The following is a 26,674-nucleotide window of genomic DNA, read 5'->3' as shown; positions in this document are numbered from 1 at the left end:
ACACAATACGATAATATTTTACTGCCACGTTCCTAATATTTACTTTTTGCTGTAAAAGCCTAGTTTATTAACGGTGATGGGTTGTCAGATCGAGTCTCTTGTTGGTCTGGTGTAACGGTCCGCCTGTTCTAAATTCGTAAGTTTGCTGTATACAGTGCAGAGTTCGGCTGATGCTTTCACTGGTATGGCTTATTTCGATTTTGTTGAAGAGAGCGCCCTCAGCCGAGCAGTTTGCTTGAAATTTTCATAAGTAAATGAGCCGGTTTGTAGAACAATGGTATGTTATGCTCGAAATTATTGGACGTGCTGTATTTTCAGGGTGAGATAATGCAGACGGCGAGAACGTTGTTAATTTAATTCCTTCGTCTGTCTCGCATAGTTTCACTCCACTGTCTGAGTGTTTGTACAGTGAGCACTGTCTATAGTGACGGGTCCTTGTTTTTGCAATCGTGTTGCAGCGCGCAGATTTGTATACCGTCAGCTTCACTTTCTCCCCCACAAACTATTGCTTATGAAATTCATCAAAACCCAATCGACGCAAATTCCATTTCGCTTAATTGTTTGTTTCGCAGACGAAATTGGCATTTGATTCGATCCAGGCTGCTGTAACCTGGCAGCTAATTTCTGAAATCTGAGGGTCGAAGGCGACCCCTAGCCGCCAGCTATCGGGAGCAGTGTGAGACAAGTCCGTCGCAGAGATACGAGGTTTCGTTGCCTCGATCGCTACCGGTGGCTTCTCTATCTATAGCACCTTGCCATTGGCAAACGAGGGGGGCCAGCGGTCAGTGAGCGCAACTCGGGAGAAGCTTAAGACAACACCACGGTTTCGATGACGTGTTAGAGGCTTATGGGCTGTCATCATTTCGTGGTGGCAATCAAACCGGTTAGCGGCGGCGGACAAGGCCTGGCCCCAAGTGCGGCCTCCAAAATTAATCGCACGAGTGGGCCGGCTGTTCGTCGACCGATATTTGGCTATTTGGACGCGTCTAATTGCGGTATATTGAGATAATACCTTGCATAGTGCTAACCTCGCGACCTGCGAGACCGAGCCAACAGAAATTAGAGGAACGATCTCGCTGAAGATCGAAGAAGGCTTTTGCAAAGTAGCAGTGACATGGTCGACCTTGAAATGCGTTCATGTACTTAAAGGGACGAAGAGTGCTTGCGCTGCGTACATCAACGACGAACGGTCAGTGACACAAGGTTTTCCAAGTGGTAGAGGCTTATATCAAAGACGATTTAACAGAGACATGCTCCCACCTAATATCTCATATAAGAAACCAGCCCAACCTCAACCCCAACTCAATTCCATCCCAGCCATACCCCTAACCGGGCCCAAAAATAACATAAAAAACCAACAACATATTTTATTCATTGAGCTTTGTTATTTTTTTTCTGGTGCAGCGAAACGATAGCTTTTTCTTTAATACGTGACCATTTGCAGTAGGCGTATGTGCAATAGGAAAATCATGCAGCATTCCAGGCTATTTTTTTCTTCCAAGATTTTTTTTCAGGATAAAAACGAGAAAGAATTAAAAACTAATGTAAGCTTGCTGTGCGCCTGCGCTGATGGTTTTCTGGCAACCGTCCGTAACGGCACGTTCTGAAATGTCACAATGAACCTGCATGCAGCCCAAATACCATTCTGAATGCCATATAAACATGTTGTGTTTTGTTTCATGTTATATCTGGTGCAAAAACAAACGGTTTGCCTCAATCTGTCATCTTGATTCCGCATGCTGGCCTGCCGTCGCACGTTACAACTTGAAGCCCCCGCCAAAGACGCAAATCAACGCTCAAGGCCATGCTTGTGAAAATGGCGCAAAATATCGAGGGAGATCATGTTTTCCATTAAGTCAGCTTCTAAAAAATTCATTTGTACATACAAGAAGAAATTGAAGGACCGTTTCGAGCATAGGTTTTCCTGGGATATAAGGTTGGTGCGTCGACAACTCTAAGTGCAAAGCGTAAATCCAACGTGCAAGATGAATCCTGTGCGTGCTCTGGGATTAAAGTGGCGATGCAAGTGTGCGTTCGTAGCCGATCAAGTGCAGAGGGCTTTGAACAGCTTCACTGGAAGTGCAACTTTGGCTCGGGGCCAATAACACCATTTTTTTCGTTGCTGATCTGTCATTGTGGGTGTTGCCGAAAAGCATAAACAACGGAACACTCATCTGAAATTTGAGCAAGAGCGCCCACTGCCGTTGAGGATACAGTTCGGCGATTAAGACTTTCATTTGTGGCGCTATAGAAACAAGCTGGACAACCAACTTACTCTTAAAATAATACTATTACATATTGCAAATCCTTGATTCGTGGTAACACTTTAAACTGCTAGGTGAAATAGGATTTCGTCTTATTGGAATTATAAATCGGAACAGTTCGGAGACAAAAACTTCAGAACATGGCTCGGTGTAGCGTCTTGTGTTACACTGAGCATTGATTGAAAGATAATCGGGATCATAGTTTCGAAATGAATCGTTAAAATATTGCTTCGTTTATTTTTTGGACCTGATTAGCGCTATTTTAAAAGAAATGCCTCAAAATGATTTTCAGACAGATCTCTTAGTTTAGATTTTTGGTTTGATAGACCAACTGCATTTATTTACCTTGATACGAAGATACGATCTGTCTTATTTACAAAAGTGAATAGTCTCCAACTTGGAACGGGAACCAGTTTGTTGGAGTAAAAACCATTCCACTGAATGGCCCTACGTGAATGATATCTTTTATAACCATCTCAATTCAACATTGTAGTATTTTCACGCTGAAATAGTCGAGTGATCGACATTACCTGCTTGAGAAGATGAACGTGGGTCTTCCCGCGTACCATTGAAAACGATGACAAACCGAATCGACCAAGACGGGAGCTAGACTCCGTAGGCTCCGCGCCGTCTTATCTGGATTCATAATGGCAGTGTGTGACGTGCCGTTGATGGATGGGTTGTCTCGTGCGAGAAATCTCAGGCAGAAGAAAAAAAAAGGAAGACAGCAAAGCGACAGGATGAAGGGGGAGCGATTGATGGAGGCTGGTTAGCAAGCGTCTTTTGTTGATTGGACAAAACATATGGATGTCAGCTTCAGTTTTGAGTGAACGCAGCTAATAGATAGGGGGAAATATAAGAGGTCAAAACGGCTGTTGCACTATTTACGTGTAGTTGTTTAACTGAAAATGTATTTCCATTAGTCTGCTGAATGGCCAGTACAATGCAGTTAACCTCAAAACCCTTAGTAACTTGGCATGGACTGTAAGCATCCAGGCTCGCTTCCAGCTTCAGCAGAGCATGGAGCTACACCCTCAGTAAGCCTTTATTTGCGTATGTTCTAGAATAGAGGTCAATTGCACCTCCAGGTGTGAAATTCAAAAACACACAGAAAATCAAAAACAAATTTGACAAAATAAATAAATTTTCTGTTTTACCCTTAGGACTTTTTTCTTAGTAAGTGGATCGTGCCAAAGCTAGATGGTACGAAGGTTCAAAGAACACCGCTTACGCTTCAAGCTTTTTTTCTTAATTTTTCGCAATTTTATTTTTATATTTTTCTAAATATTGAGTTTACCTTGCGCCGCAGATCGCATGCCAGGTGCATTTTTAATACAAAATCATACGCGCTGGCAGCCAGCAACAAAAAGCAAGCCCGTTTTCGGAGATGTATACATTCTGCTGAGGCCTTTTGCCCTTGTTGGGAGCACTTTGCCCGAGCCAAACTATTTTTGGAAAAATTACGACTCCGCAGATTTTTAATGTGTTGCCGGCAGTTGAACCAGGTACAGTAACCCAGTTTTTCTGTCTCAAGGGCCAGGCTTGGGGCGTAGCCTTCCCGCCCCCGTCTTGGTAAAAGCCTTTCTCTTAACGTCTGCGGTTTAGCCTCTACGCGCTGAGGCGCGCGAACGGTGCTCACCATAGGCCTGCTTTTGGGCAGAGATCTTGAAGCCCAGCTGGGCTGCAGGGTACTGTTCCCTTGAAGACCGGCCGTTCAGTCAGCAGCTGTTACCGTGTTGAGCAAAGAAACCGCATGTGCTTGCTCACAGTGCGCGGCCAGGACTCGCTTAAGCTTCCCCCTTGCTACCATAGCTGCGTCACCGCATAAAGCACATTGCTTCTGAGAGTTGTGTGCAGTTCACCGTGCTTATGAGCCCCGAGCTGGACCAAGAAAGGGCATAATGTTATTTCCCCAGCAACAGAGGCTCCTTTGGTCGGAACTGCACTTCGCTGGTTCACAAATGGCAATGCATTGCACGCGTTACGGGCACGTCGCTACCAGTAAAAGGAAAACCTTCCGGCCAACCTGGCTCTTTTCAACCGATGAGGGGGTGCTTCTGCTCAAGGCGGACTGCTAAGAAATCCTCTTAAAAATAAAAGAGGGTATCAGCTGTTGAAAATGTCGTGCTCAGGAGCAGTACCATACTGCGCGGAGAACACTCCCATATTCTATGATTCTTTGGCACCACTAGTTCTACACAAGCATTACCCCCAACATAATTGCGCTGGCTTTCTTACAAATTCTTAAAGGTTCCTGAATGACTGTAATAAAAAAAACCCAGAATGATCAAACTGTCGGCTGAAAATAGCACGTCGTATTGATTTCCAAGATAAACCTAAGGACATTTTACGGTAGGCCTATGGTGTGTTATTAAAATCTGTATTACACGTGGTGCGCCTCGATTCCTGCCTTGATAAAAACCAGCCGAAGAAGTAATTAATATGTTCTTATTCTTATAAGGATTAAACGCATCCGGTTTAAACCGGTGAGCACAGTAGCCCTCCGTCAATTATTCCTTGTGATAATATCCTCAGGAGCTGGATTTAATTTAAATCTCAGTTTTATCGTTTTGAATAGTAAATTGTGAAAAGTATGTAGGAAATGGCATTTATGTTCACAAGTTCCACTGAAAAACAAAGATATGTTGTATGCTGAAAAGTTATCAACATCATCGCAGCCCTCGTTTACAATGAGAAATAAAAATGCCACCTAAAGCCGAGCGGTCGCTTCAACCCGCGCCGTAAAATGTGATGAGGTTGGAGCGTCGGTATGGTTACAACCAGCAAGGGCAGAAGTTATAACCCCCCCCATTATAACGTATAAACAAAGGCAGACGGCGTACACCTAAACGGAGCTCGCGTAAGCAAGTTGCTCGAGGCCGTGTGACGGGTGTTAATATCCCCGTCCTGCACTTTTCAGCGCGGGTTAGGAACGCGCCAATTTACGCGGTGTTGATTGGTAGAACGCCGACCATGTGGAACGAATCCGCTTTCTACCGTAGATAACATTTTCCGGATGGGACCAACGTATTCGACGCTGTCAATGGCTGAAGGCTGGTGTCATCTCGTTGCAAAATACTTCCAAGTGTACGTTATGACGTTTCTTCTTTATGTGCTTGTATGTTAGTAGAGATTGTTCCAGACATGTTATTATGTGATCGCTCAGGATGGAGAAATACTCATGGTCTAGTAATACAATTGGACTAGCAACCGGGCATATGCAAGGGGTAAGCTGTTACAGTACATTTAAACGCACAAGATCGGCAGGAAATGGCAAACTCCAAAATAAGCAGCCATCAAAAGTAGTCGCACACACTTGGTAAACTCGAAGAAGATAAATCGACAACAGCCTATTCTCAGAGGTCTTGATCAACAAGCAGTTACGTGACCATTAACGAGAACGGACAATCGAACAACGAAGCATACACGCACACGCAGTCCAAAAATACAAACAGCCTCAACTCAACATTCCCAGATATAAAAACCGGCAGTTGACTGTCAGGGAAAGCTGTGAGCAGACTCGGTCAATAGAGAGAAATGATGGTTTTCGTCAAACAATCACTCACAAAATTAACGACAAGTCACCCTAGTCATAGGTTACTATCGCAATTTAATCCTACTTTGCGCTCTAAGTTATCGATGGTATTACAAATTGTCCCCAACTGTCGGCTGGTGTTGTAAAAATCTGAAGTAGTTTCACTGGCAAGTCACGGGTCTGTGGGCTTCCTGACTTTATGAAATCCAACGCGCCATTCACAACGATAAATGCTTACAGGATTTAATTGAATGTCCGCGGGTAGCGCTTTTTTGCCTTAACCATTGAATCGTACAAGGTTGTTCCGATCACATGAACTCGCGATATGACGGGAGGTTCATAAAATTGTTAAACAGCACTTTCGGCAAGTTCAGTTGAACCTTGCCAACTAATAGTTTTTGTCGGAGCACCTCAAGAAGAGCAATAAATCTACGCCCTTAAAGAAGAGAGATTCCAATCAAGAGATTCGTTCCTGAACTTTTTTTCAAAGAGAGTGGAAGGAAATGAGTTCCAGATTATTGTTATGTTTTCTGTCTCCAAACTATAGCCTCCATCGGGCCTGCATTATTGGCATAATCAACATTGCATCGTTACGGTAGAAAAAAAAGAGCGGTAAAAATAGCCGTGCCGTTGATTAAACGGCAAATGATTGCATTGCCAACGTTATTACCGCAACAAGAAATTCACAAAAGCAGGAGAAAAACTTAAAAAAAAACCCTCATAATTAACAGCCAAGAGTATGTCAGATTAAACAGTACCAAACAACACAGCAAACGGGAAACCCAGTCTAGGGAAAAACACCGACAAGTAGCTAGGCACCGGAAATTCTTGAACACCGTGAACGATATCACTGCGAAACCCATACCAAACCTTGGTAGTTGTCTAAAGTGGCCGTGTCTTATGCATCATCCCGATTTGTCAGAAAACTAGAGGGTCGATCTGCGAATGCTGAGATCCGCTATGCTCCTGTCGCGGGGGTCGGGGGAAAACATGGATAGAGATATCAAAACGCGGAACGAAAGCAAATTACACATCAAAGGTCCTTGCTCCCGTGTGCTGTTTTTTACCGGTGCGGCCAAACTTCCCCTCAAGCACCGGTCTCCAGCAGCTCTAAATTATGTATGGCCTTCATCAGAGGGAGAAAAAGACCACTCTTCTTTCCAATTTCTATAAAACTGCCAAAATCACCGCAGGTGTTTCTTTTAAAGGTAGTCTGCCCTTCATCTTCCCTTGCCTCGTTTTCTAATGAACCTATGCTTTATTTTGTCAGTGCATGCATGGGTTGAATCGATTTTTAAAGGATCTCTAAGACTGTTGTAATCAAATTCTTAGATGACGGTGAGGCACCAGACCCGGTGTGTGATTGTCGGTGGGTAGATGCAAGGGGGGGGGGTCTCGCAGCGGCTGTCTTGTCTCCTTCATCGATTAATCACCTGATTTTGAAAAAGAATTGGTTTGGTTTCCTTAAAGTGAGCCCGTACATAGACCCTTTCACGTCCATTTTTGCAGCAACGTGGATTCCAAAAAACTCATTTGTAGCGGTAACCTTTTTCGTGGTAACCCGATAGGGAGAGGCAACATAAGTAACGATTGAGCTCTGACTGATAGATTTATCGCTGCCGTGAATCGTGATTTGTTTAGTTCATTTACTACACCCGGGGTACGCTGAAATAGATCCAAACTAATTTCCTTTGGGTCCTGCATGCTTATCGTCTTACTTAAGAAGACGTATTGCAGCACGATTGAATGAAGTAGACTTTCCCAGATGGACTCGCACATTGTACTGAGAATAAGATGCTTTTTCAACGCTCTAATCGTTTCGTTTGTTATCCTTTAATATGTTGAAAAAGATAAAGATATTGACTCCAGCGGGAAGTAAACGTGCGACCACCGGAAACCTCACCAGTGCACCTTACCGGCGCTTCACCCTCTGCGCTACTCGGCCCTATGTTGGTAGTAATCCCCACGCGTCACTATTTGTTCAGGGGGATCTAATCACGTAATCGTTTAATTTTTGTAAAGATGAATAAAGAAATTTACTCGAGTGGAATAGGAACCCGAAACCTCCGGAGAACAGCATCCGGCTTTACCCACTGTGCTATACTCAGCCTTGTGGTTCTTTCGATTTTTCAATATCTTTGTTCAGTGGGCTCTGATAAGATTAAGCCATAAAACCCAAAACACCAAATAGCCAGGGCTCTTGCCCGAAATATACATGATATAGAAAGTGGTGAACAGTGATCACTCTAGAGGATATGGCTTTCTAAAGACAACTCATTATAAAAGCATATCCGCCTTGAGCAGAAGCACCCTTTCCGCAGTTGGAAAAAGCCAACTTGGCGGGAGCGTTCATTTTGTTGGTAGCGATGCAATTAAGCTCGTGCATTTCATATTAGTTCGTGAACTAACAAAGTGCAGTTCCCACCAAAGGGGCCCCGTTGCTAAGAAAATTGTTCCCTCAAGTGGTCCAGCTTAGGGCTCATAGGGAGAGGTTTTTTGGTGGAAAAATATGCACTTTATCCTTCTGTAACAGAATGGTTCACAAGAGTGATACGAGAACGTTCAAACCCATGATTTCAAAGTTAGGATGATATTCTTTGAGTGGCAATACGGCATGAGCAGAATGTTTCAAGATTCAGTAGGTATGAATGAGGTTGAATGGCGACCTCATGTCTTTTGTGTCTACGTTAAGGTCGAGGGAGTGCTTCGAAAAACATCTTCAGACTTTTGTGAAATTCCTTAAGAGGATTCACTGCCAAAGGACTGGGCCTCTAACTGGACCAAGGGGGGTTGCTATATTCCTCGCAACGGAAGCTCCTTTGGTCGGAACTGAACTTAGCTGGTTCATGAACAACTCGGATGTGCACATGGACGGTCATGGTTGCATTACTACCAACAGAATGAGCTTTCCCACAAACGTGGCTCTTTTCAACCGATGAAGGGGCGCTTCTGCTCAAGGCGGATTGCAGCTAGCACATAGGCCCTACAACTGTATAACCGGTCCTGCCGATAGACTTGCCAATCCAGGGAGTTGAGTTCTGAATCACGAATCCGACTCAAGCACAAGTTTACGGACATCCCTGTGTTGTTTGGAGTGTAATGGCGAGGCAGTTGGCTGCTTTGAAAAACACATTTACCCTGTACAACTTGGTGATGAACTTGCTCGGTGTGAAGAGGCCGAGTTGTGTCCTCCTATAGTTGATTTCGATTGACCAAATCCTGGTGGGCAAAGTCCTAATTAATCGCTTTCGCGCCATTTCTCATCCTCGTTCCCGGATGCTCCGCCACCCGCGAGATCGGGAATAATGAGGGTATTGACAATTTCAACGGTGTATCCCGCGGCTACCGAAACGCCGCTTCCCGTGGGTAATTTCATTTGTGCAGGGGGAAAAAGCGCGTTTGAAGAGCTAAGCAAATAATTACGGCAACCTGCGCATTGAGGAGAAACTGGAATGTTGATTCGATGAAATTACAGCGAACCTCCTGGCGGCTGGGCCTTGACGACATTCCCGCTGTGGGGGTGTTTCAGTGCAATCTGGTTAAGCGTATAGATTTCGATCCCGTTTTCGTTCTCTTTGTCCGCAACTAGCCTTTCTGGGGATATGCAGTGTGATTTATTTTTTCCCAACTGGCAACAGAGAGCGCCCGTGATTAGAAAACATTCGGCATCATCAGTTCTTCCGCCCGTTTTTGCCGCAAAAGTGAATTGACCAATTTTTCAGCCCGGAATTGGGATGAACTCGTGTGCAGGTGGAGCCGTGAACCACCAGCTCTCCTCGAGGATAGCAGATAAGCACGCCTTTTGGGAGATGTCAGAATCGGTAAAAATCAGTGGTCCGGGTGTCAGATGGAAACCGTTATTTTTTACCAGTTCTGAACGAATCTTAGCTGGGGGACGGTTGCTGAGATTAATATGCAGGATCGGCCTGTCTTTCATTTTCGTGTCTACAACCTCGATTTAGCCCCAAAACGAAGTTCTCTTTTGTGGGGGGGGGGAAGGAAGTCCTCAGTATGCGATGCGTGACTGGATAATAACGTTTCTCACGGATAAACTGATTCTAAGTTTCGGTTCTAAAACCAGTTGAGTTATACCGCGGCAATAAGGATCCTAGCTCAAAGATTACTGCAGATCAGTGGAAGGCTGGACTTGGCCTTAAACGCTGTAAAGTGTTCGCCGCGAGTCTTCCATAATTATCAAAGATCTCTCCCTGGGTGAAAAAATCCTTTTGATATAGGTGGAAAAGGAAAATTTATAGCTCCAAATCTTTTAACTGGCGATGCAAGCGGACAAGCGGCCTTGTTGCACGTCAGGGCACACGCTTGCTTGAGTTATCAGACAGGCGAATCAGTTCCGCCGTCACATCAATCCAGCCGGGAAAAATTAATGTCCAGGGCCACAATTGGTCTTAAATTTTTTATCGGCCGGCTGCCTCGTGAGGTTATCGACTGCGCTCGCCAAGAGTTGTAGTTTAACTTTTCTTGTGTAATACCCATCAAGATTTCTTTTGTTATAATATGGTTCACATCGGACCCAGAAAAGAAAGTTAACCCTCTCAGGGGTAAATGTTACAATTATGGCTCCGGTATTGAATGTCAGCGGGGCTGTTTTTATGCATGTCTCACGTGTTTGTGTTTTCTTGGGCCAGACGCTTTGCTTCAATCGCATCACTCTTCCCAATAAACCAACGTTTGTGCTTTATTTGTTTAAAAGATAAAAGCCAGACCGTGGTAGCGAAATAATGGCCCTTCTGCTTTTACGTGTTCTCGCGTGTAGATCAGACGTTTTCAAGGTGCTCATCATGCGCAGTCCATTAACTTGTATTGCAGCAAAGAGCATAAAATGGTCTTCGGTTAGCGCAGTGTTCCGGAAGATTTCGCTAAAATGTAGCTTGTGTTCCATCTCAAATTAAAAGAGGCATGCCTACGTTTGCCGAACCTGTAGTCTTATTGATGTGCAAATGTGTCAGCGCGTATCAAAATGCATGAAACCCACCAAGGGTTGTTGCCTCCGACGTCCGACCCCCTCTTCCCATCTTCCAACAGCTCTGCCGGATGCGAAAAGCCTCGCTCTCGCCGACTAGTCACTTCCGCTAATCGGTGAAGATTGTAAGGTGCAGGCCCACTCTGCTCTTGAAGTGACAGCCTGACCGAGTGCTGGACACGGAAGCGGCCATCCTCGCCTCTGTTAACCCATCAAGCCATCGATGCAACAGAGCGGGAAGCACGCAGCAAGGATAATAGCCATAGTGCTCGCTGGAGCGAGTTGGAAGATTGCACAGGAATTTATATTGTATAATAACTGACATCCCAAGGATTCTGAAATTTCGGCTTCTCTGTCACTGAAGTATAATCAGAAGTGTTTACAGCACTAAGATTACTTTTTTTTGAGATTTTAGTTTCATGTGTTTCCAGGAGGAAGAGTGTTTTATTGATTGCCTTAATTTAACGCTACGTGCTACAACACGCAGGTTAGAATAACATTAAAAAAAACTAGGGATAACGATCAGCTAGGACATTCCTATCCAAAGAAGACAAATTTGCGAAAGGATAAGAATTTCACTCTGAAAAAATGCTAACCATTTGTTTCCAGTCCAAGTCCACAACGACACTGGCTGTTACAGCGACAGCAGTCCATCCGATACACTCAGGGCCATATTTTTGTGAATGGGACCATTCCATAACTCAGGAAAGGAAATGTTCGAATGTTAAAAGAAAACAAATCCCAGGATGAATCTACGCCACTCTGTACAAAATAGACATTGCCAACTTGTCTGGTTACTGTTCCCACTTGCACTTCATGCAGCTCCATGAATGACGTGCACAAGCCGCTAAGTTTGACAGTATACTTCGCGCCAGAATAACCACTCTGGACAAATCGGTTTTAGGAGTTTCTAGATATTAACACCAGACTAAATACTTTGTTTTTACATAGATTGTAATAGCGCCAGCTTTTGGTTTGAAACCTTTGTTAGCAGCTTCAACTTGAATAGTCTCTATTTTGGTAAGACTGGTGCTGGTATCCACCCTGCGTTAAGGTATTTGCACTTGGCCCGGACGCAAATATGGAGCCGAAGTTGTGACTTCAAGTCAAATAATTTACGGATGCCGCCAAGGTTTAACATATTTTCAACTTGAGTGGACTTCGTTGGAAAATCTTTCGTGGTGTCGAATTCGTTTTGCTTTCTCGTTCGCCTGGAGAATGAAAAAAAAAACCTTGGGCATCCTGACTTTATGCAATGCATTCCTTTGACGCGTCTCAGTGCAACATTGTGGGAACATGGACGTTCTGATTAAAAAAAAAGGAAAGAAATCCGGGGTCCTAACTATGCGCTCTCCGTGTAGTCGTGAAGGGTTGGAACACATGGGACAATGCATTGCCGCGGCCTACGTGTCATCAGGCCGTCGGGGTAGATGAGGGCGCACACACTCCTCCGTCCCGAGGCTTGCAGCTGGAGCGACCGCTGTAAAACTTCTCGGCAGTCCGCGTCTCGCTCGGTGGGGAGTTCAGTCAACCCCCGCACCCGTCCCTAGCCTCCCACTCTCCGGACAGAACGAAGAGGAAGACGCCCGCCCCTGGCGTTCGCGGCAGTTTCAATTGCATCACGTTGGACTGGCGGAGTTCTGAAACTCATTTCCACTGGGGTCTGAATGCAGCCCTGATTCTTAGATAAAAGCATCCAGTTTGCGGCGGTTGCCCATTCCCATTGCAAGACACGAGCTTCCCTGCCGTAATTTAAGCTAGCTATTTTGAGTGAACGCCCGCGGCGCTACAACATGTAGAGGCGAAGCCCAATCCAGCAAGCGTGCGTCTCGCGACGAATTCTTATTCCATTTCAAGACCCATCGTTTTCTCTTCCTCCTACGTTAGGCATTAAATCGAAATATTTGGAAGTGTGTGATTTTGTAGCGGGACAATAATGTAGCCGTTGATTGTTCTCCACCGTGAGCCTTAAAAAGTAATGGAGTTTGTTCTGCTTGTTTAGACTGGAGTGCGTTCACTCCATTCGTAACCGACACCGCGAAATAACGCTCAAGTTCAGTATGATATTACTGTTAAACCGCTGACAAATGGACAAATTTTGGGTTCACAAAATAACACCCTATTGTGCGGGCGCACATCGGACATTGACGCGAGCGATTTTGGTTTCTACAAGGCCACAAAAATGTGATTTAGATGAAACTTTTTACGAAAATGTTTGACAGAAATGTAATTAAATCGTGTTTTCTTGGAATTACAGAGAAATAAAAAAAACCCTTAAATTGGTGATATTAATATGGATGCTACTCTGTGGAAATGAACATTGTTCGATTCGGTGAAATAAACGTGCGTCGCTAGCACTCAAGTCCACTTAGGTGTCACTTTGTGGTGTCGCTGAAGCACGGGAATGAGAACAATTTGATTTATTATTCTGACGATGCTTCACGCTGGATAAAGTACAGTTTGATTTTGCGCCGAGAATGGACGCCCCGGATTGAGTTTTCACGAAAAGAACAGTCTCATCCATGAAAACGTTCATAATCCCCACCTCAGTCTCATCAACATTGCACCCTTGCTAGTCACATTATTTAGAGCCAGTTCGTAACAATTCAACCTCACCTCCTCCTTTACATCAGTGCGACGTAGAATTCGCAACTTAGTCTCGGATGTGAATTTCAAAAGTTGTTCAGAAAGTGGGTTATTGCAGTGCCATTTCCAACGCCGTTGGCTGTTGGAGTTCACATCACGCTTTCGACTAAGTTTACTCGTGGCGCGACGTACTTCTGTTTAACGCTGTAGGCACAAATTTCCCACCTCTCGCGCGAATACTGACACCATCCTCGGGCAGACGATCTGTGTGCCACAAGTGATCCGATAAAATGCTATCCACATATAGGCTTACCCATATTCCCTTCCATTGTGTGCGTGTTTGTATAGTCTTACACAGCCATGGATATACTTGCATCGAAGCCCCTGAGGTGTCAGTAAATAGCATGCAGATTTCAAATAGAAGTGTCAGTTATTTCAGTAAATGATGCTTTAGAGCAAGATTTATCTCACATTCCCTTGAGCGTCCTGTTCCTGTACCTTGCACTGACTGATGTCAGCCAGCCGGCCAAGGATTCAGGGGGGGGGGTGTGTCAGCTGCAAAGCCTGTCTTGACGGATGGCATTAATAGGCTTGCCCGTCAGTGCAAAATATTATCTCCCTGCGGATTAGGATGACATCCGTCACTTCAAATGAGTTTTCTGTCTGCCTGCCTGTGCGAACGATCAGAAAGGGCTGTCAAGCATACGCAAAATACCCACACTAACATGAATGATGACAAGATGCCAGTTTCTAGCTTTTCACCTCTTTGAAGAGGATCAGAAACTTTGTAGGGTTGCAAGTTGGCAGACTCCCGAGCCTTGTAGGCTACAGTGTTTATTCCCAAACAGTTTATACGCGGTTACAAATATTGAAGTTATACAAAGTGTTCTGCAAGTTTGGTGATTAAAAATGAACTGTGCGTTACCTTTGGTTATTGAAAGTAAATTTACTTTTGCCGCTCCTGAAATAGGGCTTAAATCCATAACGGCCAATTAATTTTAACTCTTCTTTACGAGTAATATTTCTTAGCCACAGAAATTTACAATTATTTATTAACTCGTCTTTTGGACAGTGTAGACTATTTCAAGTGAACGCTTGATGGCAGAGAACAGACTGTTAATTATGGTCAACGTGCACGTACCTGCTGTTACCCATAACAGAAAACGAGTGCTAAATGTAAAAAAAAATTACTGGGGAAAAGTTACCAAACATTTTTTCAAGAGTACGGGCCGCGAATAAATAGTTGGCTGCACTTTGCTCACAGGGAGTTTGGTGAAAAACTCAATCACACTTATCACACAAGTGTGGATTTCGAAGTTCTGAGAGGGTTCAAGATAATCTATTTATTGTCTGTATAAAAACACACAAATTCAACCTCCACTGGCAAAATTTATACAAGTTTACAAGTAATACACAGAAAATAAAGAAATACATTAACATAGTCAAAAATAAAGACTTGTCCACATACAATAATACATTAAGACATTTAATAAAACTTGAGAGGAGCATATTACCGTATAAATAAAAACTACTTTCGCAACCAATAAAACCAGGCTATGAATACAAACAGATAAAAACAGCTCATGTTGTAATTGCACGAACCCCTATGCGTGGGAAATTAAAATTTTAGATACATGGACCTTCAAGAAATTAAATAGGCCTATACCCCGAGAAGAGAAACGGAAATCATCGCCTAGTTCAATACATAAGTACAACTTCAAAAAACAAGAAAAAAAAAGATGTAAAGAACATTGACAAAAATTGCAAAATTGTTGGTAACTATAAATTAAAACCACGATAGGGATGTGAACCTTGAACAATGATTTTTGGACAGCCGAAGGAAAGGGAAAGTGCTTCACCGTACGTCCAGCTGAACTTTTCTCCTCTCCCGCAAGTGTCACTCCGGCAGCGCGACCGTTTATCGGCTGTCGGGGTCAGGAGTGCTCTCCCGACAGCCCACTGCATGGATAATCACACCCGTCACCTCGTAGGGGAAACAGCTTCGAGTGACCGCTTAAAAACCTCGCAATCTCACCCATCAGCGTTTTTCCCGATCACACCCCTCTATGCCAGCGGAATGGAAACACGAAAGCGATCTGCAACAGACACGAGTTCGAGTGTCGGCATCTTGCGCGCGGCTGGTTCGAGTGGCACGGTGATGGATGAAGCATCCCACAATTCCAAAGGAGACCCCTCATTACGGAGATCGTCTGCAGCCACCCGCTGCCTTTAATACGGGCGTGATAGCCATCGGGCCCCGCATATTCGCAGATTCAGCGACTGATGCGGGACAGTAATACAGCGCCGCGTATCTAACGGCATCTGCACTTCGGAGCGCTGTTTGCACAGCAGATCTCGAATTACGCGAAAATGCAAGCCGTATTTTGATGCTTTGCGTCTCTCTACTTTTGCACTTTTTCCACGCAGTTAACCTTGGATTACCTTCTCTCCACTCCGGATGTTGAGATCGTGGACTTGAGGAGGCTGTAGAGATGGGTAGGGGAGAGGACGAATGCGCTATTCGCGATCAGCAGTTCAACACGGGAACAAAAGGTGGGTACAACTTTCAGTTTTGGCACGGGGAGGTATATATTTTAGTTTTGAATATAGGATTTGAATGGATTCTCCCTGGAGTGGCTGTCAAAATAACCTAAACGCGGGTTTCAATCTCCCCAATTAAACAAACCCGAGTTGGCGGCTCTCAGGACAATTTCAGTTAATTGAGGAAAAATACTTCAATCTATATTTTCTCACTTGGGACCAAGGTTAATCAAAGAATTATAACTAAGTATACGGTTTAAATTTTTTAAAGTATCGAAATTAGATATGTTTTGCTTCAAAGGTTTGGCGTATCTTACAATGCCTGCCGTATGTTGTTAATCGAACAAGGTTACGTTTTAAAGGTGTTTTCACTGTTTCAAAAGATTTGCTAGCGGTCACTGATATATATTGTATTAAGGATAGGTATTGACGTTGTTCGACCAGTATTTTGAGATTTTAACGTTCTTGATTTAATACGGTCCCCATTCTGGAACCTGAGTTAATGGTGAAATGATTAAATTTAATGTACATGTACAAACCGGGCTTACTCAAGACTGTAGGCTCTGAATTCTGTCGCTGTTTATCTTGTCTGATGCTTTTTCCAATACGGAGATTAAAACGGTATATTTCACGAACAAACACCCCCACATCAAAATATTTACAGTTTAGATTGTGCTCTGAATTTCCTCAGTATCTTTGTTCATTTGTTTCTGTATTAGTTAATTTGACATGTACTTTTCTAACCTCGTACCTTCTTATGTTTAAGACGTGACCTTTAACGTACAAGGAAAACATTGATCTGGAACGTTTCAGTAAAGATGATTTAATGTTTCGTAACTCGCCTCAAGGTCCGAGTTAGCAGAATTCCCCGATCAACAGAATTAGGTATCAAATGTCACATAAAACATGAATTAATAAGGACTTTTTAGTTTTTTTAAAATGCAATTTTTGAATATACCTCTTATTTATCAGGCATAATGATGTAAACTCCACATATCCGTGATTTCCTACAGTTAACGGTTAATATACGGTTTGATATTGCATAGTCAGGAGTCCATTTGTGGTTCGTCGAATTTCCTGATGAAATGAAACAAAGAATGTGACGTGTAGGAATCTGGTTCACACCTTCTGAAACTTATTTTGGCAAAAAGCAAAAAAGAATAATAATAATAATAAATAAAAAAAAATAAAAATAAAATAGAGGTTTACACTGTCAACAAACCAAACCGCGTACAGCCATTCAATCTCAGCACCTGTGGCAACACAAACAGCAGGGAGCGGTATAGACTTCATCAATTCGGCTTTGGGTTCCAGACCAAATAGAGTGGCGCGGGTTAGATTTCTCCCGCTCTGACAGACATTGCCCCGACCGTTATTGTTTTATGATAGAGTTTGAAAAAGAAGGAGGCCGGAGGCTTGAGTAGATTCTCCGGACACGGTACTCAGGAAGATAAAACTGAAACTGAGACTGCGGGACACGGGTATAGGCGATGTCACGCCAGTCACACGCCGTGCGCAAGTCGCACATTTCGAGAAGCTTCCCCCCCCCGTACGACAACAAACCGCCGGGCGAATTATTGGAAGTCGCTCGCTACAGTCGTGTTCATGTTACAGGGTGTGTCTCGGTTACAACACTCGCGGAACAGACGTCACTCCAGAGAGCGCCAGCTTGTAGACTGCGAGATAACACCTCGGCGTTGAAACTTACCACCACGGCTTTACTCTGTCGTGTATAAAGAGTGTTGTTTTGTTACCGGTACTTAATGGAACTTCCCTATACCCGGAGCAGCTTATTTGTAACAATCAGAGTTGCTGTTATGCTTTCGTAAAGGATTCCTCAAAAAAGTACAGAAATTTATTAGAGACTGATAATTTCTAGCTAGTTGTTTTATTCACATCAGCAGACCCGTTTCTACCACGTATTTCCATGTTATTAAAGGGAGTTCCGTGATTCAAGCCAAAGCTGAATCAAAATCTATTCTGTATGGCTATAGAAAAGTATCTGTTTGACGATCGCCTCCTGGTAATTGGCGCGGCCGGCCTAATGAGTAGCGACAGCGCTTGATAAGAACGTCTCGGGCTCGACCTTGGCGATTGATTGTGGTGATTAAGATGCTTGATCATCTTCCTGGCGTGCCGGACACAAGTTCCGTCCCCCCTTCCCCTCTCTCCCTCTCTCCTGCACCTGCCCCTGCGAACGATACCGGAATAGCAATCGCGCACCAATGAAACAGGTAAAAGCGAGGTCCTTTGCCTGATCCTTATCAAAAAGGTTCCTGGCTGTCAGTTGCTCTGTCGCCACCTTGACTTGTGCCGAGGTAAGGGCGAGTCAAGGAGGATCGACAGCTTGAAGATTGCCATTTCGTGCGCTGTCTCGTGCATCTTGGCGCTGACCAAAGTCGAGGCCTTAAAAGAGCCTGATCTTTAAAGGTCATTTTTTGGGCCTGTTACTTATCCCGGAAGTTGTGCAATGAAAGTTGGCTAAAGTTTGATTCTCGGCTAATGTTTTTTCCGTCAGTCGTTTTTGCTTTTTCTCCTCAAAGAAATTAGCCAACAATTGTGTTGAATTAGATGTTCGCTGTGTTGCCTACTCGAATTGCCCCGACGATAGTAAATTACCACCGCTGTTTCTAAGTGTGACCGGTGGGAGACATAGCCGCTTTTCAGGAGGTCCTGATTAACCAATATCCAGCTCCTGCAACGTTTTGATCTTTGCCCCAAATGTGGCGAGAATTTGATTTTCAATTCTTTGAGGCACAGTTTTCGATGATTAATACCGGTGCGAAAACAGGTCGACCAAGTGACGGCAAACGTCGACGAGAATGCGGGACGGCGGCTCGACGGATCCTGCAAGAAGTCTTTCTTTAGCGGCCTGTAATTGCGACCAAAATGCGCGCTAGAATCCCTCCACCCACAGAAAAATTCCCCAGGGTAATTATCTCTACCGGCAATATACTTCAAATTCAGAACAAGCCAAGATTAATTTAATCTGCTATGGACTGAAATTCTGCGCATGGGAGGGTTCACTGAATTAATTTGTAGCCAGACTCGTTTGTGAGAAAGGTTACCAACTTAACATGGACTGTTTATTTCAGTTTGCGTTTTGGAATGAGCTAAGCTGACTAAAAACCGGTCACAACATATATATACTCAGATCTTTACAGATGTTGTAATTTAGTTGCTTCATTCTTTGGGAAAATCTTTTGAAACAATCAGTGACAGCCCGAAGAAAATTGGGTTGCCCCACTGGCCAATCAGTAAACGAACGAAGTTAACTTGATCCGACTTAAAGCAAGGCACGTATCTGAAGGCTGAATACGTATCCGTTCTGTACGTGTAAACAATTTTGGCATTGTCGTCTTGCATTAATGAACTTTTCCAGACCAGGCCAGTTTCAGTTAGGTATAAGAGGTTTTTTGGATTTCTTAATGATTCAGAATTATGCTTGCCATCAGACAGTTGCTTTAACTTTGAAAGAAGGCTGTGAACTCAGTTTTGAAATTAACGGAGACTATTTTTTCACCGGTAGCAGTGCAAGCAAAGGCAGTTTATGTAATTACGTGCTCTTGCAGCCCTTTTCATTAGCATATTTTCTTTCAAAATCTTGGACAAAAATTTTGAAATGAAAATGGAATTGTATGCATTGAGGGGCCTATTGGTGAATGCTGGATTACTTTTTAAAGAAAACTTGTATATGATTTATATATATATATACCATAATATAATATTATATTACATGCCTAAATTTATAACATGTAATGAGCCTCGAGCTAAAACCAAGAGAGGGGGCAATTTTCTCATCAACGGAGGCTCTTTTGGTCGGAACTGAACTTTTTCACGACCGACTATGAACTGCACGCATTGGGGTGGCATCGCTATACCAACAAAATGGCCACTCCCGACCCATTTGGCTCTGTTGAACCGATGAGGGGGTGCTTCTGCTCGAGGCGGATAGATGGCCATTGTTCACGCGGGAAATCCCGTTCCTGCCGAAGCATGTCGCTCAGCTGTGCTGGATTATTGTCTTCGCTGTAGTTTTCATTGTCATCCACTTTGGTTTAACGTAAATGCAATCGTTCACCACTTATCGACCCGATGCGCGTTTGGAAAGGTGTTGGCCAATCACAGCGCGCGGAATTTGTCGACCCTTTCCAAAGGCGCATCAGGTCGACAAATTTCGCGCATTGTGATTGGCCAACGCGTTGCAAACTCTTCGAGGCGCACTATTGTGAATCGCCCGTATTAGATATCACTTACGTTTAACGTGATGAGAAAAATTCGAAGATCAATAAAGCAGCTTCACAATTTTAGTAGACGTTTTCGTCTCACTACTGGTTAAACTACGGTTATTTAAAGATTGTTTTTGGTACAGAACGACTGTTGTCAAGTTTCTTCATTTCTCCCACACCCATGGAAATAAAAGTAGTCTCTGTTTTGGAAACGCGGATGTCAGTAAACCACTAATATGCAAAATGCGTGATAATCAGCCGATATCTGATCGTCTCGGGATGTACGCTACACAATGGCATTTAATCGATACCAGAGCACCGTGCTAATGGTGATTCGGACAAGCGACAGTTCTCCCAAAGGTTGAGACGTAAGCCCCAGTGTCGAGTGTCCGACGGAAATGTCTGTTTCTGTATCAAGTACAGCATCTCGTAATCATGGAGATCTTGCGGAGTTTTCTTACAGAATCATAAGGAGACTAAGGCAGGATGTGACAGGAGGTTGGCCGAGCGAGACGGTGCCTGTCTGCTACCGCCGGCGTCGTGCCGGCTGAGAAAGCGGTGCTCCCTTGAAATCAGAGAGGCCCGCGCTGGATTTTAATTGCTTGCGCCCTATCCGTCAACGACTAAAGGAGACTAATCTGGACGGACTGTAGGTACTGAAGAGTAAAAACAAAACTAGAAATCAGTGCATGACCCCAAACGTCGCGTTATCAATCACGAAGGTTTTTAGTCACGTGGTGGATGTACTGTTATGGTAGGAGTATTAAGTTTAAAAAAAGATTATAAGCTGTTATTAATTCCGCACTACATGTCTTTCCGTCCTGTCGATTCCTCAGATGCACCTGTCCCTATGTGGACGCTTTCCAAGATTGTGATTGGTCGAGTTTGTGAAAGTCACCGTTCTCGTTGGTGCGCTTGTTGAATTCTGACGCACTGGTTGGTCCAATTGTTGACAGTGAGCTCTGATTGGTCCAGCTTTTGCTGATTGTCAGTTTCACTTAACCATTCCACTGTTCCCACACCATTTAGTTGGTCAGAGTGTTGAACCCGTGCTCACAGATAGGCCTCAATATTCTGCAAACTCCCAATTGGTTGAATTTGTTCACCGTCTTCTTTTGATTGGTCGAAATGAATGCAGCTCACAAGAGAGTTAGTTCAGCTTCTTCTTGCGTATACTTGATACTGAAGTTACCTGCTCTCTCGAGGAAATACTCTCATTCCGACTAGTCCCGTATTCCGGCTGACAGGTTTTCTATTTGAACCGAGAGGTGAACGTCCCCACATCACCTGGCTTTGAATGCCGTCCTCCAATGATGACAAACCGATAGCCACCCTTGCATCACCGTCACTTCTCAACGTGTGGAGCGTTGACACAGCCTGCTGCGGGTTGCCTTACGCAGGGGGCTCAGGGGAAATGTTGACTTAGTGTTACAGACAGTCGCAAAAACAGCCTTGCGGGAGCGTTTTGTTTGCAGAATTCCAGCACATCGACCTATCTTGTTTGAATGGGCTCCCACTGGCTGTGGGAAATTGTTACACAGCCGTAACAATTTGCAAAAGGTGTGCACAGGGCCTTCTCGAAGTATCTACTAAATGGGTTTCTGACCGCGTATTTTTGAATTTGACAAATCTGGTTAGTAATTTTTATGATCCTTAAAGTATAATAACGTGACAGCTTGTTTTAAAAGTCAAATGGTGGTAGAGGAATGAAGGCCTATAACAGAATGTTCAATCAGAAAACTTACAAATTTTTGAAAGGATTGGTTAGCTGTAGTGCTTCAAACCGCTCGAAACTTTAAAACCAAAACAAGTAAGAAGATCTCTCGCGTTGTACATAGTTGGAGACCCTGCTGTTCCTCCCGTATCTGGGTAATATGTTTCGGACCGCATGACCTTTCTATCTTGCTTTCTTCCCCGTTTTACCCATCTCCCGTTGTCACAACGTTTCGAATCAACGAACAGACCGGGATCTGATGTAATCGACCTCGAGCTGGACCAAGAAAGGGCGCCATTTTCTTAGTAATGGAGGCTCCTTTGGTCGGAACGGAACTTCGCTGGTCCACGAACGACCAGGAAATCCACTCGTCATGGTTGCATCGCTACCGACAATATGAATACTCCCGACTGACACGATTTCTCAACTGATGATGGGGTGCTTCTGCTCAAGGCGGATAAAATGAACTCTCTGGAAAGAAGAGTAGGAAATTTGCGCTACGAAAATTTTCACTGAGTTTATTAATTTGACTATTGATTCCTGTGGAAGAAATATCCATCCGTTCCACCGACCCGCATGAAACTTCTTGTCCTGTCATGTGCCACCAGAAAAAAAGAAGAAGAAAATCTCAATCATTTCGAAAGTTGGCCGAGACAAACAGAGAAATTCCTCGTATCATATCATTAATATCCAATTTATGATGTTTGGACGGAATATTGGCAAGAGCAGGGGAACGTCAGTGCAGATAAGTCAACAATTTTACACACTTCAATCTACTTCAAGGTGGTTATTTGTATTTGATTTACTGGTGGGTTTCCCCCTTTTTTCTGACGAATTAACTTCCTTCAGAGGGCCTCACAACGACATTGCAGCAGTCCTCCGAAAGCACTTGCTTTTTTTCATCAGGTCCCCTTTTTAGGATGCTTAAAGGTAAACGTGCGAGAGAAAGTCTTGAGTTATCAGGCTTCCCACCCCTCCAGACAGCTCTGTGCACGGGATGAGAGGAAATTCACGGTGCTCGCAGTCATAGCGACAGGATCTCGCCAACCTGTAAGAAGAAGAACAATGCTTCAACCGTCACTTCGGGCGCCGTCAGTATGAGGCGGTCACGTGCCGTAAGGCATTGGCTGAACCTAAAAAAAGTATCTCACAACTTGTATAAAGGCGTGTTCACAACTACAGCCGAAGGTGAAAGCGAAGCGAATTTGACGCCACGAAAGATTTCCAGCAACATTTCGCGCTGTAAAATTCGCGCTGCAAATTCGCACGAGTTGAGCAAGTTTCAGGTCGTGCGAATTTGCAGCGCGAATACTTGATCTGACGTCAAAAATTTGCGTTTGTGTTCGCTTTCGCACTACGTATGAACCGGCCCGAACAGCGCAGCTTTTTTGTGTAAAGGACGTGCGAGCTTTCCTGGATTCTTCGTCAGTTTTGCGTCAGTGTCGGTTGGGCATTTTGAAAAGTTGGCGGTAAAAAAGATGAAATGAAATTTTGGCTGCCGGTAGCTCACACCGTTCGTGCGCTATCCCTAAAATGGAGCATCCAGAGAAGTACAGATTGTCAACAAAGAGAAATTCAGCAGCGACTTAATCAGATTACCTTAAAGGATTGGCAACAGCGAAAAGCTCTCTTCCAATCAATTTTGAATAGCCCTTTTGTGAACTTCTCAAAAACATTTCACAATGATTACCTTATTCGTCTCGAGAATTTAGTCTTTATATCCGATTGTATCTTCACTTCGTACTCTAATTCCATTCAAGCAGATCGGTGATATTTATCTAAAAGCAAGTCCATATAACTTCATGTCATTATTTAGTTACCATATAGTCGTCTGTTCCGTCCTATCTTCGGGAAGGTATTGCAGCATTTGCCTTCCTCGAAGGGAGCTATTGAGGCTCGGGCGGTTTCTCCTTGATAAATTGGTTGAAAGCTTTTCATTTCCGCGAGATACTTTCGAGTCGGGGGCCCGCGAGCGGAATGGCCGGGCTCGTAATAGGGAGAAGATGCGCCAGTCCCCTTCGCACGCGTGCTCTATCGCGTGACCCTGGCATCCACCTTATTTAGGACGGATGATCACCCGGAAATCGGCGGGTTAGTGCTCCTCCGATCCCTGGGAAAGTCAAAGATAGAAACATGGGCCGAGCTTGTCGTCACAATTTAACAAAAAATATACCGCTGCAAATGAACTTTAGACCTGAAACCGGCTCAAGACGATTATGACTTGTTTATCCATCTTGCAACCAATTTCAGCAGATCGAAAACAAGGCCAATGGTGCGTAATAGCTCCCTGAAAACTCTTAAATCCACAGGAATGTTTGTACCCTGACTTTCTCATATGCTTTATCTAGAAAATCTGATACAAATACTCTTCTGCGACGGTAAAATAGTGCATCATTACTATATTGCAGAATTGTTTAAACATTACGCCCCATTTCGAATGGATCTTGTACCTCTTTGGATTACTTAAGATAGATCTAATTCTATCCAATTTTTTATGTTGTACGCTCTTTGGAAATTAAACAAAAGAAGAGATTATGAGGCTCCATTAATTCAGAATCGTTGACGCAGACTCTTCGACTTTAATGTATGCATTAACCTGGTACCGACAAACATTAAGTTTGCTGCTCTGAGTTTGATTAAGTGGCCGCATTTTTACGTTTTACCATCCCTTGTTTTTATTGCAATTTGGGTAAGTTGTCGAAATTGTATCAGGGCGAAGGGTATAAATACAAAATACATGCACTAAAGCCGTATTTACCGCATCTAAGGATGCATTTTTTCAGTGGCAGTTTTCCCACGCATCGTCCTTGATACCCGCTCACAGACTCGTTTTGGAAGATGAGACTCCCCCCAGAATTTGTGCAAGAGGAAATGCCATTGAACTTTACTTGAAATCGAACTCGAGGTGTCTGTTATCCCTCTGTTATTAAGAAGTGTGAAATCATGCAGGATTTGGGGGATATATTAGCCGGATATTCCCTACACTTCCACGCTTCGAGACGGAGGATATTTTGTCCTCTCAAGGTTGCTGTGAATCGTATATAGCACATGCTGGAGCCGGAATCTGTGGCTTCCATTATTTCATTACATGCCATCAACATTCGCTTTTACGTCCGTATTTGGTCACGCTTTAAAGAATCCCATTCTCAGTGAGTAATAATCTCACATTTCAGCCCAAACAGGCGGGGAAAAAGTTGATATGGGGACGGCATTAGTGATCCGTAGTGAACCAAATATATGGTGAATCAAATATAGTGATTAAATAAGTGTTTTTATTATCGTGTTTATTGTTACACAATGTAAAATATATACCGGTTTGTTCCTCTTTTTTATCTTAATCGCAAACTGCCCGCTGTCAGCATCATTTTTTATGCTTCCACCTTTCAACCCAGACAATTTCCTTTGATATTTTTTTTTATCGCATTTACAACTCTGGTAATGGATAAGAACTGGTTTATACTCGCGCAAAGGAAAATACGAACGGAATTCTGTGATGTCAGACCAAGCAAATTGGCTATTTAGCAAAAGGCGATCACATTTCCACTCAATTTTTTTACGTCAAATTTGACTGTCTTGTGCATTCGCCAGACGGAAGCATGAACCTTCCTTAACCATGTTTTGTCGTTCACATTGTCGTTTCAATGTCGTTTGGGGTTGCTTTTGCTGTTCTCCCTAGTTATGCTCTCCTGGTCTTTGCCAACTATGCACACACGATCTCAGTCAGGTCACTTATCGCTTATAAAATAATGCCTTCGGTCAGCAAAAAAGCAATTAGGTCCGTTCCACTCACAGACAATTTGCCACGGTTTGCGAGATAGCTGTGCACGTTCAGTGGGAATTGGTTAGGGTGGGTTTCTTGCGCGAGCAGAATGTGCTTGTCAGTAGTTTAAGTTGCGAAACCACTCTTATCTCGATGGTACTTAGCATTCCGACAGGGGAGTGTTACACTTTATAATAGAGACCACTGTGGTGCGAAATTGCGTGTTAAGAACGCCGATGCCCGCAACAAAATGAGTCCACAGCAAAGTGGTTAATTCTCCACAAATCTATTAGTATATTTTAGGAATCTACTTCAAAATCCCGATTAAGAAACGTAGTTTCGCCGAAGTGGTTTACATTTCTTACAAATTAAATCAATTCGTCGTGTCAAGGGCAAGTTCAGGGCTGACAGTTACAACTGTCAAAACAATTCAACCGACGAAAGTCAAATATAAACGGCACACCTGGTACTGTCATAAATATATGCTTTCAATTAATCCTAATCTGCGACACATGTTTTCTCATTTCCCTTCAGAGATTGACTCCTAATCCTGGCGACTCTTCTTCTCTAAAAATGCTCCAGATTATTTGTGTTAATGGGTAACCTTCCCTCCCAAGACTAGAGGTATTTGAAAAATGGGTCGGTCATCTTTATCTTGCCAGTACTGGCCCCTGAGAATAAGGCTACGGTCGACGAAGGAGATGTCGCTTTGTTCAGTGCAGGATTACAGTTTCAGAGCACTGTAGGCGTGCTTCAAGGCTATCTCGTCCTTGATAGTGATCACATCGGCCAGCGTCGCGACTCTCCGCTCCCCTGGCAACCGGATTATTCGGTGGCCAAAGCCTTTAATCGCCAGCGCTGAAACACCAGCAAAATGGGAGGGATGAAATGGCACGAGTCCCAAGGTGAGGGCGATCAAGGAAGATGAGGTGTCGATGATTGGAGAGATCAAGTGCCGCAGTTGTAGAAAAAAACAAAAACAAAACAGGATACTTACCGTTTGGCCTCATTGCGAAGACAGTGTCTACTCTCAGCTTGTGGTCAATAATTGATGGAGGCTGCGT

General features: G+C 43.8%; 1 protein-coding gene across 2 annotated transcripts in view; it reads left to right on the top strand.

Moving 5' to 3' along the window:
- LOC110973564 (PDF receptor-like) overlaps positions 1-26,674 on the top strand; it is a 76,526-nt gene that overhangs the window by 17,844 nt on the left and 32,008 nt on the right. For both annotated transcript variants that reach the window (XM_022224464.2, XM_022224463.2), the window contains exon 2: positions 15,794-15,919. In XM_022224464.2, the coding sequence (XP_022080156.2) occupies positions 15,859-15,919 (61 nt within the window). In that variant the 5' untranslated portion in view covers positions 15,794-15,858. The remainder of the gene's footprint in view (positions 1-15,793; positions 15,920-26,674) is intronic.

The sequence above is a fragment of the Acanthaster planci genome, linkage group LG17, assembly GCF_054643075.1.
Source record: "Acanthaster planci isolate LZ-2023a linkage group LG17, COTS_SCS, whole genome shotgun sequence".
Lineage (NCBI taxonomy): Eukaryota > Metazoa > Echinodermata > Asteroidea > Valvatida > Acanthasteridae > Acanthaster > Acanthaster planci.
The sequence above is the reverse complement of the archived record's forward strand: the minus strand, read 5'-3'. Positions and strand labels throughout refer to the sequence as shown.